This window comes from Engystomops pustulosus, chromosome 4 (assembly GCF_040894005.1).
Source record: "Engystomops pustulosus chromosome 4, aEngPut4.maternal, whole genome shotgun sequence".
In the NCBI taxonomy this organism is placed as follows: domain Eukaryota; kingdom Metazoa; phylum Chordata; class Amphibia; order Anura; family Leptodactylidae; genus Engystomops; species Engystomops pustulosus.
In genome coordinates, this window is record NC_092414.1 from 209,423,052 (window position 1) to 209,441,956 (window position 18,905).

General features: G+C 43.6%; 1 protein-coding gene across 2 annotated transcripts in view; it reads left to right on the plus strand.

The window, feature by feature from the left end:
- The window catches only part of LOC140128237 (complement C3-like), a 71,848-nt gene extending 53,316 nt beyond the window's left edge, over positions 1-18,532 (plus strand). The window contains exons 22-41 of one of the 2 annotated variants that reach the window (XM_072149793.1): positions 6,068-6,134; positions 6,280-6,369; positions 6,595-6,798; positions 6,885-6,960; positions 7,565-7,724; positions 8,269-8,364; positions 8,508-8,658; positions 10,683-10,846; positions 10,925-11,083; positions 11,452-11,511; positions 11,592-11,682; positions 11,961-12,012; positions 12,096-12,183; positions 12,579-12,668; positions 14,353-14,458; positions 14,538-14,627; positions 15,717-15,803; positions 16,177-16,260; positions 16,366-16,501; positions 18,210-18,532. In XM_072149793.1, coding sequence (XP_072005894.1) covers positions 6,068-6,134; positions 6,280-6,369; positions 6,595-6,798; positions 6,885-6,960; positions 7,565-7,724; positions 8,269-8,364; positions 8,508-8,658; positions 10,683-10,846; positions 10,925-11,083; positions 11,452-11,511; positions 11,592-11,682; positions 11,961-12,012; positions 12,096-12,183; positions 12,579-12,668; positions 14,353-14,458; positions 14,538-14,627; positions 15,717-15,803; positions 16,177-16,260; positions 16,366-16,501; positions 18,210-18,348 — 2,190 coding nt within the window. In that variant the 3' untranslated portion in view covers positions 18,349-18,532. The remainder of the gene's footprint in view (positions 1-6,067; positions 6,135-6,279; positions 6,370-6,594; positions 6,799-6,884; positions 6,961-7,564; positions 7,725-8,268; positions 8,365-8,507; positions 8,659-10,682; positions 10,847-10,924; positions 11,084-11,451; positions 11,512-11,591; positions 11,683-11,960; positions 12,013-12,095; positions 12,184-12,578; positions 12,669-14,352; positions 14,459-14,537; positions 14,628-15,716; positions 15,804-16,176; positions 16,261-16,365; positions 16,502-18,209) is intronic. The other variant, XM_072149794.1, reaches the window with a different exon arrangement.
- Positions 18,533-18,905: the final 373 nt, after the last annotated feature.

Sequence of the window (18,905 nt, forward strand, 5' to 3'; positions counted from 1 at the left end):
TGGTATCTATGATCTGTATACATAGTGACATACAGTAATAATGATACACAGCAGACTGATACCAGAATCTCTAGGTTCTGCTTCTATGTATGTTCTCCATAGTCTGCTCTACATGAATGGCATTGGAGAGCGATCCTCTCATATCCCGGCAGCAGAACTCCTCATACAGTGATGTCGGCTGCATATGGCTTGTCTGTACACATCTTTACCTCATACTAATGTGTCCTTTGTATTTCCACTAGACGTCCTCTCCTGAGCGGCTGTCACAGACCCCTAGGAGAGGAGGAAAGAGGAGGAAAACTAGGCAGAGGTTATGTCCTCACCCATTGTCTTATATCTATTCTCCTGTGTTACCCCAGGATACAGATCCAGAGATCCACACAGATCCCAGGCCCAAGCCTTCTTATCATGGATCATCTCCAGACATCATTCTCTATTGCAGATTCTTGTCTATAGGAATATTACATCTCAGAGATTAAATCTGATGCCCCAGACCAGATCTTCCTTCTGAGGAAGGAGAATGTAACCACCAGTGGAATCCACTAAAGATCCTGAAGGGAAACAACAGGGAAAGGATGATTCTACTCTCCAGTCACTGATGATGGCGTCTTCCCTACTCACCCAGTCCTGTCTGTATATCTTCAGCGTGGATGGACCACACCTGATAACAGCATTAGAGGTCCAGTGACCAAGGGATGAAATCCTACTCTGTGCCACCACTGGCCATGTGATCTGATGCTTCTATTACCAGCATTAAGGATTCCTCTGAAGTCCTGGTTGCTTTGGTCGTGGCAAGAAGAGCTGCATGGACAAAGCTCTGGAGTAAGGACGCTCCACCAAAAGGATTATTTGAATTTTCAAGATATAAAGACTCAAAATCCAGGAAGAGCAGGAAGAGTTTATCATTCCATCACATCGACTTGGTACACAGGGTCGGTTCAGACACAGGCAACACCTTCCATGAGTAGGTAAAAAGCCACTTAACTCAAAACCATGGGAGTAAGTGCATCTGGCCTGGTGGAATATCTACAATAAGAAGTAGGTCCTTCTCTTCAGATTGGCCAAAGTCTTTATCAGACGCCTGGTGTCCTCCACAATACATCAAGTATAGACTCTGTAACCTTCCCACCTGACAGATCCTGAGCAGCAATCTGCTAGTTGTGTATCTCTGCCTCAGAGGTATCACTGCGCGGCATCAACTGTCCTATCAGATCTTCATACTCCCAACTGTCCTATCGGATCTCCATATTCCCCTCTGTCCTATCGGATCTCCATATTCCCCTCTGTCCTATCGGATCTCCATATTCCCCTCTGTCCTATCGGATCTCCATATTCCCCTCTGTCCTATCGGATCTCCATATTCCCAACTGTCCTATCAGATCTTCATATTCCCATCCTGCCTCCACATCGGCAGAACATCGGGATAGCGCTTCAGACTCCTGCCCACTGCATTGCCAGTCACGTCCTTAAAGGTCCCATACCTGGAGGACTGGTTATTTCCATGGAACTTCTGAATCTTCAACTTCAAATTTGAAGAAGAGTAATGAAAGTCTATAAATGTATTTTTGGAAATATTTCCCCTGACTTCAGCTAACAAAAGTTAGTGAGTGACAAGAGCACTGGCCAAATGCCTGTCACCATAGATGTAGTGCAATGAGCAGAGCCCATATCTGAAGTGAAGGAACCAGTCCCAATAATTTATGGCAAGAAAATTCTGGATTCTTCATCCTCGCACATTAGCCAGAGGGATACGTCTTTCTGAGGCTGGGGTCCCATGTAGGAGATGACCAGAGGGATACGTCTTTCTGAGGCTGGGGTCCCATGTAGGAGATGACCAGAGGGATACGTCTTTCTGAGGCTGGGGTCCCATGTAGGAGATGACCAGAGGGATACGTCTTTCTGAGGCTGGGGTCCCATGTAGGAGATGACCAGAGGGATACGTCTTTCTGATGCTGGGGTCCCATGTAGGAGATGACCAGAGGGATACGTCTTTCTGAGGCCGGGGTCCCATGTAGGAGATGGCCAGAGGGATACGTCTTTCTGAGGCTGGGGTCCCATGTAGGAGATGACCAGAGGGATACGTCTTTCTGAGGCTGGGGTCCCATGTAGGAGATGACCAGAGGGATACGTCTTTCTGAGGCTGGGGTCCCATGTAGGAGATGACCAGAGGGATACGTCTTTCTGAGGCTGGGGTCCCATGTAGGAGATGACCAGAGGGATACGTCTTTCTGAGGCTGGGGTCCCATGTAGGAGATGATGAGGATCATGTCATGGAACACTCAAGAAGATATTGCCCTCTATTCATCGGGAGCTGTGAGCCAATCAGAGCAGCGTTACAATACTTCTATGTTATTATTCTAACGCGTCTATCACAATGTGCTGCTGCCTGCATAAGTCATTACTATAAAAAGGTTCCTGAAGTCTCCAACTTACAAGAGAATGCAAAACCCTGCCCTAAGCAGAGGCGAATCTTCAGCTGTTGACACTTGATATCCTTAGCGAGTATTCTGGATATCAGAAATATCAGTGGTGTTACTATCGCTGTACCAACCATAGCAGTGATGCTAATGGCCAGCCTACGACCGAATCATAAATTATGCACGTCGTGTACCTAGGCGGGCCCGGCCCTATTGACCACAGCTGCTGCAGCCGCAATGCTGAGAGGGCTGCCCGTCCCTAAGCCTGCGGCTCCCGGCTCCACCTGTGTGACCAGGCAGCGGCCGTCCTATCTTCTTCCTGCATGAAGACATGTGACGTCACATGACACATCCCGGCCAGCGCTGAGTGGAGGTCCAGGGCGCCTACTCACAAAGGATATATCTTCTGGCTGCACTAAAGCCTAAGGCCAGAAGAATCCTCAAAAGCCGCCGATCATGTTCATGCTTGATGGCCACGACATCGTCCAGGAGGACTGCAGAACTCCAAGCAATGTCCTTCAAGGATTCCTACCAGAAAGCATCATGTTACTTTCCTGCTCAGCCTTCAGCCAACCATTTCTACAGTCTTCAGAACAATTCTTTTAAACAATACATTTTCAAAGAACTTTTATAAGGGGGCAAATTGTCCACATGGATCATGGACTCCATGAGATGCTCTGGTCATGAAGCTCCAGACCAGCTGAGAGCCGACTCTACATCAGCTTCTATAGCTGAGCTCTGCCACGTCTATCAGTCCTACAGAGCAGCCACGTGGTCCTCTCCATCCTCGTCTATAGATCTCTGCAGGATGGACTTCTCTGCCTCCTGAGGCTTCAGCCTTACACAAGGCTGTGCTTCAGCAGGCGACTAAGATCCCTCCCCATAAGTACTGCTTGCTACGTCCCATATGTGTGCTGCCGAACGGACGAAAAAGAAGGGGGAAATTTGCTTACCGAAATTTCCATTTCTTTTAGTCCGTGAGGCAGCACAACTTTCCCACCCTTAAATGATGAAACATTATTGCTATATACCATACAAGGGTTGTGTGTGTGCTCCGGCCTTATATAGGGGGAGGCAGCCAAGACACTAATTGTTAATTGTCTACTACTGCTTGTTACCTGTTCTCTTCTGAGTTGTACCTAGGGGATAAATCCCATATGTGTGCTGCCTCACGGACTAAAAGAAATGGAAATTTCGGTAAGCAAATTTCCTCCATAGTACTGCCCCCTATGTACAAGAATATAACTACTATAGTACTGCCCCTATGTACTAGAATATAACTACTATAATACTGCCCCCTATGTACAAGAATATAACTACTATAATACTGCCCCCTATGTACAGGAATATAACTACTATAATACTGCCCCCTATGTACAAGAATATAACTACTATAATACTACTCCCTATGTACAGGAATATAACTACTATAATACTGCCCCCTATGTACAAGAATATAACTACTATAATACTGCCCCCTATGTATAAGAATATAACTACTATAATACTGCCCCCTATGTACAGGAATATAACTACTATAATACTGCCCCCTATGTACAAGAATATAACTACTATAATACTGCCCCCTATGTACAAGAATATAACTACTATAATACTGCCCCCTATGTACAAGAATATAACTACTATAATACTGCCTCTATGTACAGGAATATAACTACTACAATACTGCCCCCTATGTACAAGAATATAACTACTATAATACTGCCCCCTATGTACAAGAATATAACTACTATAATACTGCCCCCTATGTACAAGAATATAACTACTATAATACTGCCCCCTATGTACAAGAATATAACTACTATAATACTGCCCCCTATGTACAAGAATATAACTACTATAATACTGCCCCCTGTGTACAGGAATATAACTACTATAATACTGCCCCCTATGTACAAGAATATAACTACTATAATACTGCCCCCTATGTACAGGAATATAACTACTATAACACTGCCCCTATGTACAAGAATATAACTACTATAATACTGCCCCCTATGTACAAGAATATAACTACTATAACACTGCCCCTATGTACAAGAATATAACTACTATAATACTGTCCCCTATGTACAAGAATATAACTACTATAATACTGCCCCCTATGTACAAGGATATAACTACTATAATACTGTCCCCTATGTACAAGAATATAACTACTATAATACTGCCCCCTATGTACAAGAATATAACTACTATAATACTGCCCCCTGTGTACAAGAATATAACTACTATAATACTGCCCCCTATGTACAAGAATATAACTACTATAATACTACCCCCTATGTACAAGAATATAACTACTATAACACTGCCCCCTATGTACAAGAATATAACTACTATAATACTGCCTCCTATGTACAAGAATATATCTACTATAATACTGTCCCCTATGTACAAGAATATAACTACTATAATACTGCCCCCTATGTACAGGAATATAACTACTATAACACTGCCCCCTATGTACAGGAATATAACTACTATAATACTGCCTCCTATGTACAAGAATATATCTACTATAATACTGTCCCCTATGTACAAGAATATAACTACTATAATACTGCCCCCTATGTACAAGAATATAACTACTATAATACTGCCCCCTATGTACAGGAATATAACTACTATAATACTGCCCCCTATGTACAAGAATATAACTACTATAATACTGCCCCCTATGTACAAGAATATAACTACTATAATACTGCCCCCTATGTACAAGAATATAACTACTATAATACTGCCCCTATGTACAGGAATATAACTACTATAATACTGCCCCCTATGTACAGGAATATAACTACTATAATACTGCCCCCTATGTACAGGAATATAACTACTATAATACTGCCCCCTATGTACAAGAATATAACTACTATAATACTGCCCCCTATGTACAAGAATATAACTACTATAATACTGCCCCTATGTACAGGAATATAACTACTATAATACTGCCCCCTATGTACAAGAATATAACTACTATAATACTGCCCTCTATGTACAAGAATATAACTACTATAATACTGCCCCCTATGTACAAGAATATAACTACTATAATACTGCCCCCTATGTACAAGAATATAACTACTATAATACGGCCCCCTATGTACAGGAATATAACTACTATAATACTGTCCCCTATGTACAGGAATATAACTACTATAATACTTCTCCCTATGTACAAGAATATAACTACTATAATACTGTCCCCTATGTACAGGAATATAACTACTATAATACTGCCCCCTATGTACAAGAATATAACTACTATAATACTGCCCCCTATGTACAAGAATATAACTACTATAATACTGCCCCCTATGTACAGGAATATAACTACTATAATACTGCCCCCTATGTACAGGAATATAACTACTATAATACTGCCCCCTATGTACAAGAATATAACTACTATAATACTGCCCCCTATGTACAGGAATATAACTACTATAATACTGCCCCCTATGTACAAGAATATAACTACTATAATACTGCCCCTATGTACAGGAATATAACTACTATAATACTGCCCCCTATGTACAAGAATATAACTACTATAATACTGCCCCTATGTACAGGAATATAACTACTATAATACTGTTGTTTTGAATACCTTGTCACAGCCTGAAGGAATGAAGATCATTAAAAGTATCCAGAGTGTCATCTTGGAGCCTCTGCGCTCAGGGGGAGGTGCGTTCAACTTTTTTTACGATTCTATGTTGGTTCCGCTCACACTTTCCTATTTGGTGTCACATTGATGTCTCTAGTCCTTCTTTTGTCGTGTATCTCACTGCGCTTTGCCTCACGATCTCCATTTCTCTTGATAATCTTACAGGGTCCGGAATCCAGGAAATAGTTATTGACACTGTTCCACCGAATGATATTGTACCTAACACCGATCCGGAGACTTACATCAGTGTCAAAGGCAAGAATTTTAATTATTTTTAATATTTATAGGTTAAGGGTTCATTGGAGAGTTACCACCTAGGTATCTAATGTGTAGAAGCACACCTACCATCAGATGATCCACTTACCAGGTCTTTTGATGTAGACCCATTCTTGAGGCTATGATAGATAATTTACTTTTTGAGATAGACCAGGATCAGTTTTGACCATGTCCACTGATCCTCTAACCCAATTATAATACCAGGTGGCCTCCTTGGAGAAACTCTGGACAATTCGATTGATGGTGCCAAGCTGAAGCACCTAATCACCGTGCCATCTGGTTGTGGAGAGCAGAACATGATGAGCATGACACCAACGGTGATTGCCACCCAATACCTGGACATCACCAACCAGTGGGAAAAAATTGGAGTGGAACGCAGAGAGGAAGCAATTACGAACATCAACCTAGGTCTGTGATGGAGCTACGGAGGAGGGTTGGAAGAACAATTTATAACAAGTACAGATGGACGTATTAGATTCTTTGTGTCTTTTCAGGATATACACAACAACTTGTGTTCCGAAAACCAGACAACTCCTACTCTGCCTTTACCAACCGACCAGCAAGCACCTGGTGAGACAGGCTTAGGCCAACATTTGATGTTCTACACAATATCTAACCTATGACACTTACACAAAGAAAACATTGAAGGTTAGGTGTTCCTTATATGCCACCGTCTCAAAGCCAGTACAGTTTTGAAGACCTCTGAGAGAGAAGTTTTTGTGGTCCTTGGACCTGTTATGGATTTCTTCCTCATGAACCAATCTTCAGGTGTTCATCTTAATTTTAGATTTAGTAACTATTTTCTTGATGGTCTCATGATGATTGGTGAATATGTGATGTCACTAGGGATCTAGAGCAGTCTAGTGGTTGTTTTTTTGGCGTTACGGAGATGAAGAGGTGCTATTGGTATCCAATGCCATGGTGGTCTGGCAATGATTGGTTATTATGTGAATATAACTTACTCAACATATCCTCCTGTTCTCCTCAGAGATCAGAGATGGTCCCACTACCACCACCTTGAGTTTGGCCATACTGGCAGCAGAGGAAGGGCATTGCGGAGTGGAAGTGTAGACAATGGTTACAAGACTTCTAGGGCAGTAGATGTAATTGGAAGACCCCTTAACCCATTGCAATTAGATTATCCATTTCCATCCATATTGCTCTTTCCCACCAGGCTCACTGCATACGTGGTGAAGGTCTTCTCCATGGCCTACAATTTGATTCACATCGATAAAGACGTTCTATGTGGTGCGGTACATTGGCTCCTGAAGGAGAGGCAGCTACCTAATGGCGTGTTTAAGGAGGAAGCGCCTGTGATACACGGAGAGATGGTGGTACGTAGAGAGATTAGCCCACAAATGTTTACTGTTTCGAGAAAATAAGTTCATGGGTCATCCCCTCAAACTCTTTTTAACCAATTTCAGTACAGTGCAGATGTACTAGGGCAGTGATGGAGAACCTATGGCACGGGTGCCAGAGGTGGCACTTGGAGGCCTTTCTGTGGGCACCTGCGCCATCACCCCAATGCAGAGTTCGCCAGATAGGACTCAAGGCCTCCTGCAGTCCTAGGCCACCCAGAACCCTAGAAGGAATCTACAATGATAATCCGAAACTTCTTCTCCTTATTTCTACTGTATTGGTGTCCTCAGGTGCCTATACAATTTAAACATGTGACAGAGCAGGGAGTCATAGGTTACTTTAAATTATCGAATCGGCACTTTGCTAAAGATATTTGGGTTTCGGTCGTAGTTTGGGCACTCGGCATCTAAAAGGTTTGCCATCACTGTACTAGGGCTAACATGAGTTGGGCCTATACTATGCATCATAAATGAGACACATCCAGAGATCCTGAAATGAGATGAATCCTTTCCTTTGTAGGGAGGAACTGGAAACACTGAACCCGACGCCAGCCTAACCGCGTTTGTTTTGATCGCCCTAGCAGAGGCAAAGAGGTTCTGTAATGACAAAGTCCCGGTAAGTTATGTGTTTCCTTTGCTTCCTATCGTGGTTCCCATATGACAACTATCCCTGTATCACATTCATTCTGTAGATGAGTCTGTTATATTGTTATAGATGAGGGTATAATGTATAGAAGATCTAAAACATAACCATTTCAGGACCTGGAATCCGGCATGACTAAGAGTGCCACCTACTTGGAGAATCGGATGAAGACCATGAAGAAGCCATATACTATCTGTATTACCTCCTATGCTCTGTCTCTGGTGGACAAGCTTCCCGATAGCTCTGCATTGATGAGGAGCTCCACTGGTTAGTATCATGTGTACTCACTACATACATTATATATACATTACCCACAAGCATCGTCAGCCCAGGGTTGACTAGTTCTCAGCGACAAAAACTTCAACTGCCAGGTGTAGCCCAACTATTCCCTCCGCCGTCTTACCTACACCCTCCCTCAGACTCTCCCCAATCCCCATTTTAGTTTTCGATTTTCTCCTTTTCTTTTTTTGTAATGGATTGTAATTAGAGATGAGCGAGCACTAAAATGCTCGAGTACTCGTTACTCGGGTCAATCTTTTCCCAATGCTCGAGTGCTCATTTCGAATAACGAACCCCATTGAAGTCAATGGGAGACTCGAGCATTTTTCACTGAAAGAACACATTGCAGATGTTTCCGTACATCGGCTAACTTATCTGAAGACACCCCTGCCGAACGGTGTTCTTCACAATAGTATGTGAAGAACAATGGGGCAGATTTACTTACCCGGTCCATTCGCGATCCAGCAGCGCGTTCTCTGCACAGGATTCGGGTCCGGACGGGATTTATGAAGGTAGTTCCTCCGCCGTCCACCAGGTGGCGCTGCTGTGCTGAAAATCATCTCAACGCGCCGGAATGCACCGAGCTGGACCAGGTGAAGGTAAGCGTTTCGCAAGCGACACTTTTTCCGGTTTTAAATGCGGCGGTTTTTCCGAATACATCGGGTTTTCGTTCGGCCACGCCCCCCGATTTCCGTCGTGTGCATGCCCGCGCCGATGCGACACAATCCGATCGTGTGCGCCAAAATCCCGGGGCAATTCAGGTACAATCGGCGCAAATCGGAAATATTCGGGTAACACGTCGGGAAAACGCGAATCGGGCCCTTAGTAAATGACCCCCAATATGTGTGAAGAACACCTTGCAGATGGTTCCATACATCTGCAATGTGTTCTTCACACATATTGGGGCAGATTTACTTACCCGGCCCATTCGCGATCCAGCGGTGCGTTCTCTGCTCTGGATTCGGGTCCGGCCGGGATTTATGAAGGTAGTTCTTCCGCCGTCCACCAGGTGGCGCTGCTGCGCTGAAAGTCATCTCATTGCGCCGGAATGCACCACCTCGGACCAGGTGAATGCGGCGGTTTTTCCGAATACATCGGGTTTTCGTTCGGCCACGCGCCACAATCCGATCGCGTGCGCCACAATCCCGGGGCAATTCAGGTACAATCGGCGCAAATCGGAAATATTCGGGTAACACGTCGGGAAAACGCGAATCGGGCCCTTGGTAAATGACCCCCATTGTTCTTCACATACTATTGTGAAGAACACCATTCTGCACGCATGTCTTCGGATAAGTTAGCAGATGTACACGAACATCTGCAATGTGTTCTTCACTGTGTTCTTCACTTAAATGATCCTTAATGATCCTGTGGTCACTGTGTTCATTGTATTCTTCATTGTTCTTCACTGTCTTTTTTTAATTAAATGCTCGATCTCGAGCAGGGGAAATACTCGTCCGAGCAACGAGCCGTTTCGAATACCCTAATACTTGGAGATTGCACGTCTACCATGTTCATGTTCATGTTGTATTGCCAATAAAAACAGATGGTTCCCTTTGGGCTAATGAAATGTGCCCAATATAAAGCAAGACCTCTCCCTCTACAAGAGGACCTCTTAACCCTCTTTTGAAGGCATGAAGTCAGTGTAGCCAGTCACTCTCATAGACTTCAGCAGAGCGAAACACATGAATGCAGAGACTTTTCCACCTCTGGGGATATAACCATGAAAGGTCTTTGGGGTCCAGTGTTTATGATATACAAGTCCCATAGAGTCTCATAGAAGAGTATCCATATTAACCATAATAGTACAGTTTAGCAATTAGAATTTGATGGTTAAAATAGTCCAGTGGAGGTCATGTATGTCCTCATGATGGTAGACACATGGGAATCTCTTGCCCTGCTCACCAAAGGAGCATATATACTATTATATAGATGATGAAGAAGATGGGGGACATTATGTCTCCTTATTCACCATGGAGTATACTCTATATATGTGTAACTTCTTCCATCCACAGATGGCACACATTGGGATGATTACTCCTCCGACCTCTACATGATTGAAGCAACCTCCTACGCTTTGCTTGCCTATCTCAAGCTCCAACTATATCCGTCAGCAGAGCCCGTAGCCCGATGGTTGATCGAGCAGAGATTCTATGGAGGAGGTTATGGCTCCACACAGGTAGACCACCAACAACCAACACAAAAACTTGCATATATAAATGGCCCCCCATGTTCTTCATCCATGTCTTTTCTCCAGGCCACCATCATGGTGTTTCAGGCTATGTCAGAGTACCAGATTCATGTACCTCAAATGAATGAAGCGGACATGGATGTGTCTCTATCTCTTCCCGGAAGACAAGCAGGTCTTACTTGGAAGATCCATACAGAATCTATCATGCTCCAGCGCAGCGAAAAAGTGAGTGTGGCCTTTGCCATGTCTACGTCACAGCACCATAGAGTGTCCAGGAGGCTTAAATATGGGATAAGGAGACTGGTGTTACTGTCTGTAGCCTTGGAGGGGTGTTTTAGTAACCTCCATATCCAGGGACCCCTGGCCAGGTCAGAGTTCCAGGATGGATGCCACTGGATGGGGCTTGGGACCTCTGAATGGTGGGCAGTCAGCCTATATGTATGGATTCATGCAAGATGGCAGAAGACCCTACTAAATTCAACTAGAGCTTAGAGGAAGGTTAGCAGTAGCTTTGTGCCCCTTAATGAGGACAGTCTTAGGAGACCACTTCATAGTAGGCCCCATGATAATACATGTGTCCACCTCACATCTAGGTCACATTGAAAGACAAGATAAAGGTCACAGCCAAAGGAAAGGGAACGGGCACCTTAACGGTGAGTATCCATATGGAAAATTCACTGCCATCTTCTCTTATCTTCTCCGATTGTCTTATATCTGAGCCGTCTCATCCCAGGTCATGTCCATCTACTACACGCCATTAGCTGAAGGAACGGTCCCATGCAAGAACTTCGAGTTCTCAGTCACACTCGAAGAGGCACCAAAAGGTGAATATTAACTTAAAAACAGGAATACATGTTGAGTTGCAGCAATTTTTTGTAAACATTTATGTAAGCCAGTAGGTTACTGAAACATCTTGAGATGTATTTCACCCATGCTCCTAAACTCATGATCCATTTGGTCAACCTTCTACTAAGATCTCCCATGTGTTTGTATTGTTTTTTACATCTTTATCTCAAAACCATCCAAACAATAAGCTACTTCGAAGCCTTAGCTATGCAAAAGGTTTTTTGAATGTTATAAAAACATTTTTTGTTATGTTTAGGCTCTGAGAAGATTGGCGCCCTAAAAACCATGTTCCTAAATATTTACATGAGGTGAGAAGACTGGGAATTTCTTGGTTGGCCATGGAGGCTTCTGTTTTGGCAACATGTTATTGTTACAACCATTGTTATTGCAGGTACCTTGGCGACAGTGACTCTACAATGACCATCCTGGATCTGACTCTTCTCACAGGATTCACACCTGATACAGATGACCTAGACAAGGTTTGTCATCATTGTCAAATTCTAAGATAAAATTGGTCCTTCATCCCATGTTTTTGGGATTTTTCATGGTTTTGAATGGAGGGTGAGGCTAAACGTTAATTCTATTATCTAACCCACACTTGGTTTCAATAATGAGAGTCTGTCACATCCAAAGGAAGTCCCTTCCATTAATTAAAATTCATAAAATTTTTACACGGGGTTTCATAATTAGACGTTTAGGGCAAAAGATCAGTACGGCCCTCAATACAATAGATGTTTTCATTGAGAAAAAAAAAATTCATAAACGTCATCGAGCCTATGACCATCTTGAGATTTAGTGTCAGACAAAACTCTCTTTGTTGTAGGGTTAGTAGTAAATGTGGTGGTTATAGTATTTGTTTAACCCTCTGTTCTAGCTCACAAATCACGTGGACAAATACATTTCTAAATATGAGATGGACACAGAACGTTCCGAGCGAGGAGCTTTGATCATATACCTGGACAAGGTGAGAAAACGTTTGAAGAAGTTTTGACTATGATGGATCATTCTTGTTCTTGGTCTTGATAATAAATAATTAATTGGTCTTGCTCTTGATAATTAATCTCTCTTCTCAAGTTAATTCTCTTTTCCAGTGTTTCCTTATATTTTCTAAATTTGGTCCATCAACGTTGAAGTTATTAGACGTCGAGACTTCTAATCTCCTACTGCTGGACTTGTGGCCATTGTAAATCTTCTTATGGAATTCCACATGTCTTCTTCTTGACTGTTCCAAGTCTTCTCATGGCCGTCCAGGTCTTTTCATTGACTGGTCTAGGTCTTTTCATTGACTGGTCTAGGTCTTTTCATTGACTGGTCTAGGTCTTTTCATTGACTGGTCTAGGTCTTTTCATTGACTGGTCTAGGTCTTTTCATTGACTGGTCTAGGTCTTTTTATTGACAGCTCTAGGTCTTTTTATTGACAGCTCTAGGTCTTTTCATTGACTGCTCTAGATCTTTTCATTGACTGGTCTAGGTCTTTTTATTGACAGCTCTAGGTCTTTTCATTGACTGGTCTAGGTCTTTTCATTGACTGGTCTAGGTCTTTTTATTGACAGCTCTAGGTCTTTTCATTGACAGCTCTAGGTCTTTTCATTGACTGGTCTAGGTCTTTTCATTGACTGGTCTAGATCTTTTCATTGACAGCTCTAGGTCTTTTCATTGACAGCTCTAGGTCTTTTCATTGACTGGTCTAGGTCTTTTCATTGACTGGTCTAGGTCTTTTTATTGACAGCTCTAGGTCTTTTTATTGACTGGTCTAGGTCTGTTCATTGACTGGTGTAGGTCTTTTCACTGACTGGTCTAGGTCTTTTCATTGACTGGTCTAGGTCTTTTTATTGACAGCTCTAGGTCTTTTTATTGACTGCTCTAGGTCTTTTCATTGACTGGTCTAGGTCTTTTCATTGACTGGTCTAGGTCTTTTTATTGACAGCTCTAGGTCTTTTTATTGACTGCTCTAGGTCTTTTCATTGACTGGTCTAGATCTTTTCATTGACTGCTCTAGGTCTTTTCATTGACTGCTCTAGGTCTTTTCATTGACAGCTCTAGGTCTTTTCATTGACTGGTCTAGGTATTTTCATTGACTGGTCTAGATCTTTTCATTGACTGCTCTAGGTCTTTTCATTGACTACTTCATATCTTCCACTGAAGTTCTCACAATATCCTTATTGATTGTTCTAGATCTTCTGGTGTCCATACATTTCTCATAGCTTTTTCCTCATTCGAGCAAGCCTCATCATGTACCACAAGTGAAGAATAAGCAAATTGTCACCACAGTTCTCACCTGAGAACAAAATGGTTTGGAATATTGAAATCTGACGGGTTTTTTTCCAATTTTCCAACTGGTAGCTCCACCAGATCCCATGTCCTCATGTACAACTATTGTAATCATCACAATAGTTGCCTCATTGTTGAAAACAAATAATAACCAACAAGTATGTTGCCTCCCTTTAAATAACGTTTTTAAGTAGGGAATAACTCTACCATTGATGACCACTAGATAAGCCTCCACCTCTGGTGGCTTTCTCCACCTACTGAGCCAAGCATGCATGTGTATTACAGGCAGGAGATGTAGCTGTAGTTGTCTCGTGTACATGGCCAGACCTTGTAATTCCATTCACAGCTGCTTAACTTGTCCTCATCTCACTCTAAAGGTATCCAAGTCTGAGTCCCAACATCTGAAATTTAAGATCCACCAGAATTTCGAAGTTGGTATTTTACAACCTGCTACCGTCACCATTTATGAATATTATGCATTGGGTAAGGGCACCTCAGTTATACTTGACGAAAGTTCACAAAATACTGGCATTTTACCAAAAAATTCTCATTTAACCACTAGAAAACCGCTGCACCAAGTTTTATCATCCGACTGAGAACGAGGGAGAGCTGAGGAAGATCTGCAAGGATGCGGAGTGCCACTGTATTTCAGGTATTTTATAGGATATTGTTCATTAAATAATATCTGAGGCATAATTGGGCCCTCTACAAGGATTGGAAAAGGACTCTCCAATTATGATTTATAGTGATGTCTACGTCTGTCGAAGAGAAACCCTTGAGTGGCTTTAGACCTACCTTATTGGCTTGGATCTCACACTTTTACCCATATAAGGTGATCGAATCTTCTGGAAACTACTGCATGACCACAGAGAAATAGTCCAAACGTAGGCTGAGGTCAGGGCAAGCCATAGTTAATCATGAGACACGTGAGTGGGAATGGTTCATATGAGTTTAACCAGGAAGAAGTAAGAAAACGGGAAGTCAACCTTTGCAGGAACAATGAAGACCCACTACAGTTTTGACCAACCTTACCCTCTTGGGTATTTTCAAAAACTCTAGTTTCTACTTCCAAAATCCTGGATTAGATAAATTGATTATCTAAAACCCAATTTTTTTATTTGCTGTCCAAGAACTGTAGATAATTCCCAAATCATCCATGATGTTGACGGTGGTTGTCCACTTCCTACAGTCCAAGGATATTAGCACTCCAATGGGTTTTTTGAAATGTTGGTATTTCTTGAGCATTAACCATTCGTAATTTAGGATCCCAGAACCGCAGCATTCTCTTCATGAGCCCGCCAGACATTAGGCCGTAAGTTTGGTTACCTTGGTTCTCCAGAACACTAGGACTACTGTGGTGGGGTCATAACTTTGACCCTTGGTATTGTTGATACTGTAAGATACCTTAGTAACTAATTATTTAGGTACAAGATCATGAATTCTCTAATTCTGTTGGTTTCATTACTTGAGCTATATGATGTTGGTGACCTTAGAAGAAGACAACTTCTGGAACAAGGGTTACCAATCGAAACTAGAGTTCTACAGTAATGAGGAGCAATGGACAGCAATTACTATAAAGATCTAAGGCTTTCAGATCTTCCTGCTTATAGTCATGTAAGGCCATTTCATGAATTTCTGTTCAGGACACCAATACACCGGCTTTTTGAGAGACAATTGGTTGGTCTACGTAGCTTGTGATGAAGGTAAATACTCAATACAAACTTTAATATTTCTCTTACAGAAAGATGCAACCTAAAAAATGCCCACAAGGGTAAACTGGACGCTGCAGAAAGAGTGAAATTAGCTTGTCTTCCTGGTGTAGACTACGGTGAGGAGACATTTCTTGTATCATCTTCTCTCATCTGCATGCTCCTATCTCATTGTAACCGCGGAAGACCATGTGAATGGTGGTTCTGGTTAGATTTCCACCCCACATCTGGAGACTTCATCCATTGTCTTCCACATGTCTCCAAAAACAAGCACATAGTTGGATGGAGTGACATGTTCCATGGATGGTCAATGCCAGGGAGATAACATCAAACCTTTCTTTTATGGCCATGGCCAAGAATACACAACCTTGGGATTAACATGTGACTGATACTGGGATTACCGCAATTTGGGGGAATGGCACCATAGATCCCTAAGAGGAACATTTGTGGCTGTAAACCCCATAACCAGGATATTATTTCTCTCTCCCGCAGTCTACGAGTGCAAACTGAAAAATATTGAGAAGACCGGGGCCTACGATATCTTCACCATGGAGGTCACGCGTATCATCAAGTTAGGTCAGTAACGCTACTTTTACTAAATGTTTATAGTAAGGATCAGCTGATCTGCAGCTCCAGTGAGTGAGACATCCTACCAACTGTTATGTCCTCCCCTCTTTATAGGATCTGATGAGGTAAAGGATGGGGAAAAGCGACGGTTCTACATCCATAAGAGCTGCAGGGACTCGGTGCAGGTGACCGTGGGCCACACCTACCTGATCTGGGGGCGTAGTGATGATATTTGGGAAATGAAGAATGAGTAAGTATAGCGAGAACCTCCATGTAAAGATCCTATTCTACATAGCATTATACTCCAGTCACATCCAGAGCTGCATTCACAGTCCTAAGGATTGCTTCTTGGAATCGGTAATCGCTGCTGTGAAATGTCACTGGGGAGTTTCTCTTGGACCACCCAGTTGGTGTCCGTCCCTTTCCTTGACTACCGTTCTGGTACTACATCCTCCTTGGTCCTCCTTCCTGGCCCTCTCCCGTATTACCTCCCTGGTCCCCTCTCTGGGACTACCTCCCTGGTGCTTCTCCGTAACCCTCTCTGGGATTATCTCCCTGGTCCTCTCCCTGATTACCTCCCTGATGCTTCTGCCTGTCCCTCTCCTGGACTACCTCCCTGTCCCTCTCCTGGACTACCTCCCTGTCCCTCTCCTGGACTACCTCCCTGTCCCTCTCCTGGACTACCTCCCTGTCCCTCTCCTAAAGTACCTCCCAGATCCTCTCCTAGACTATTTCCCTGGTTCTCTCCCTGATTACATCCCTGATGCTTCTGCCTGTCCCTCTCCTGGACTACCTCCCTGTCCCTCTCCTGGACTACCTCCCTGTCCCTCTCCTGGACTACCTCCCTGTCCCTCTCCTGGACTACCTCCCTGTCCCTCTCCTGGACTACCTCCCTGTCCCTCTCCTGGACTACCTCCCTGTCCCTCTCCTGGACTACCTCCCTGTCCTACTCCTGGACTACCTCCCTGTCCCTTCTCCTGGACTACCTCCCTGTCCCACTCCTGGACTACCTCCCTGTCCCTTCTCCTGGACTACCTCCCTGTCCCTCTCCTGGACTACCTCCCTGTCCTTCTCCTGGACTACCTCCCTGTCCCTCTCCTGGACTACCTCCCTGTCCCTCTCCTGGACTACCTCCCTGTCCTACTCCTGGACTACCTCCCTGTCCCTTCTCCTGGACTACCTCCCTGTCCCTTCTCCTGGACTACCTCCCTGTCCCTTCTCCTGGACTACCTCCCTGTCCCTTCTCCTGGACTACCTCCCTGTCCTTCTCCTGGACTACCTCCCTGTCCCTCTCCTGGACTACCTCCCTGTCCCTCTCCTGGACTACCTCCCTGTCCCTCTCCTGGACTACCTCCCTGTCCCTCTCCTGGACTACCACTTTGTCCCTCTCCTGGACTACCAGCCTGACCATCCTCCTTACTTGGACCTCCCTGGCCCTGCCACCTTTCTCGAAAAGTCCAAGAAGACTAACAATACAGCCTACAGGGGGAGCTCCACCCAGAATGGTATAGCCCAACTTCAAGGAAACACTAACTGGGGTATTCCCAATGGTAGATACCATTCTGTCTACTAATCCCTAAACTACTTTCACCTAAACTTTTAACCTCCACTAACTAAACACTCTGATGCTACCGGGGTGTGGAGTAGCCAGGCTGAGCGCCAGGGGTCCAGGCTACACCACACCCTGTAACCTCTATAGTCTTACCTCCTCCCACGGTCCCCCAGCGCTCTTTGGCTCTTCAGGCTGTGCCCACGCATGGAGCCAGATTACTCCACCACCCAGTAGGCTCAGAGGTTCATTAGCATAAAACAATAGATCAAGTTCTTAGTTTATTAAAAGTTTAGTTAGAGGCAATGTAGGGCTTCATAGACAGAATATACACTAACTGAGTTGTTCCTGATGGTAGGTTTCCTTTAAAACAATACAAAGTAGTGACTGTGTGTTTTCCCTTCTTCAGGAAGTCCTATGTCATCAATGGTGGCACGTGGTATGAGAGTATCCCTACGGCAGCAGAGTGCACCACCATCAAGACGGCCGAGTGCGAGGAGATTTACAAGTTTATCGATGATCTTAGGCTTTTCGGCTGCTCCAACTAAGGATGAATTCTCACCCACCACCGGGGGGCGCCGTTGTCCTCTGATTCCATATTGGTGGTAATTAATATGGCCACCAGTATATAAGATATCGATATGTATATAGATCTATCACTTCATAGTGAGGGGTCTCATTACTGCTGGAAAATTGTGTTTTTTCATGAAAATAAAAGACTTGGTAGTCACAGCTCCGCCCCTTTCTTCTATGTCATGTAGTGAATGATCCGCCTCTATGGTTTACTCATCCGTGTTCTAGAAACTTCCCCTAGCTAACAGAAGACCTGGAAGTCTGGAACAGGGGGACAATGAAAACGTTTTTGGGACCAGAATTTATCATACACTATACAAAAAGTCTCACTGACATGAAATCAGAATAAACCATTCACATTTTAGGTCAGTTAGGAACCAAAATTACTATTATTTGCTAAAAGCCATAATAATGAGAGAGAGATTACTATGCCTTTAAACAATTCGGGACAATCCATTGTATAATATCATGTCTTATTAAGCTACTGGTTTATTAAAAACATCAGTTAGAGACACAGTTGTGGATGTATTTG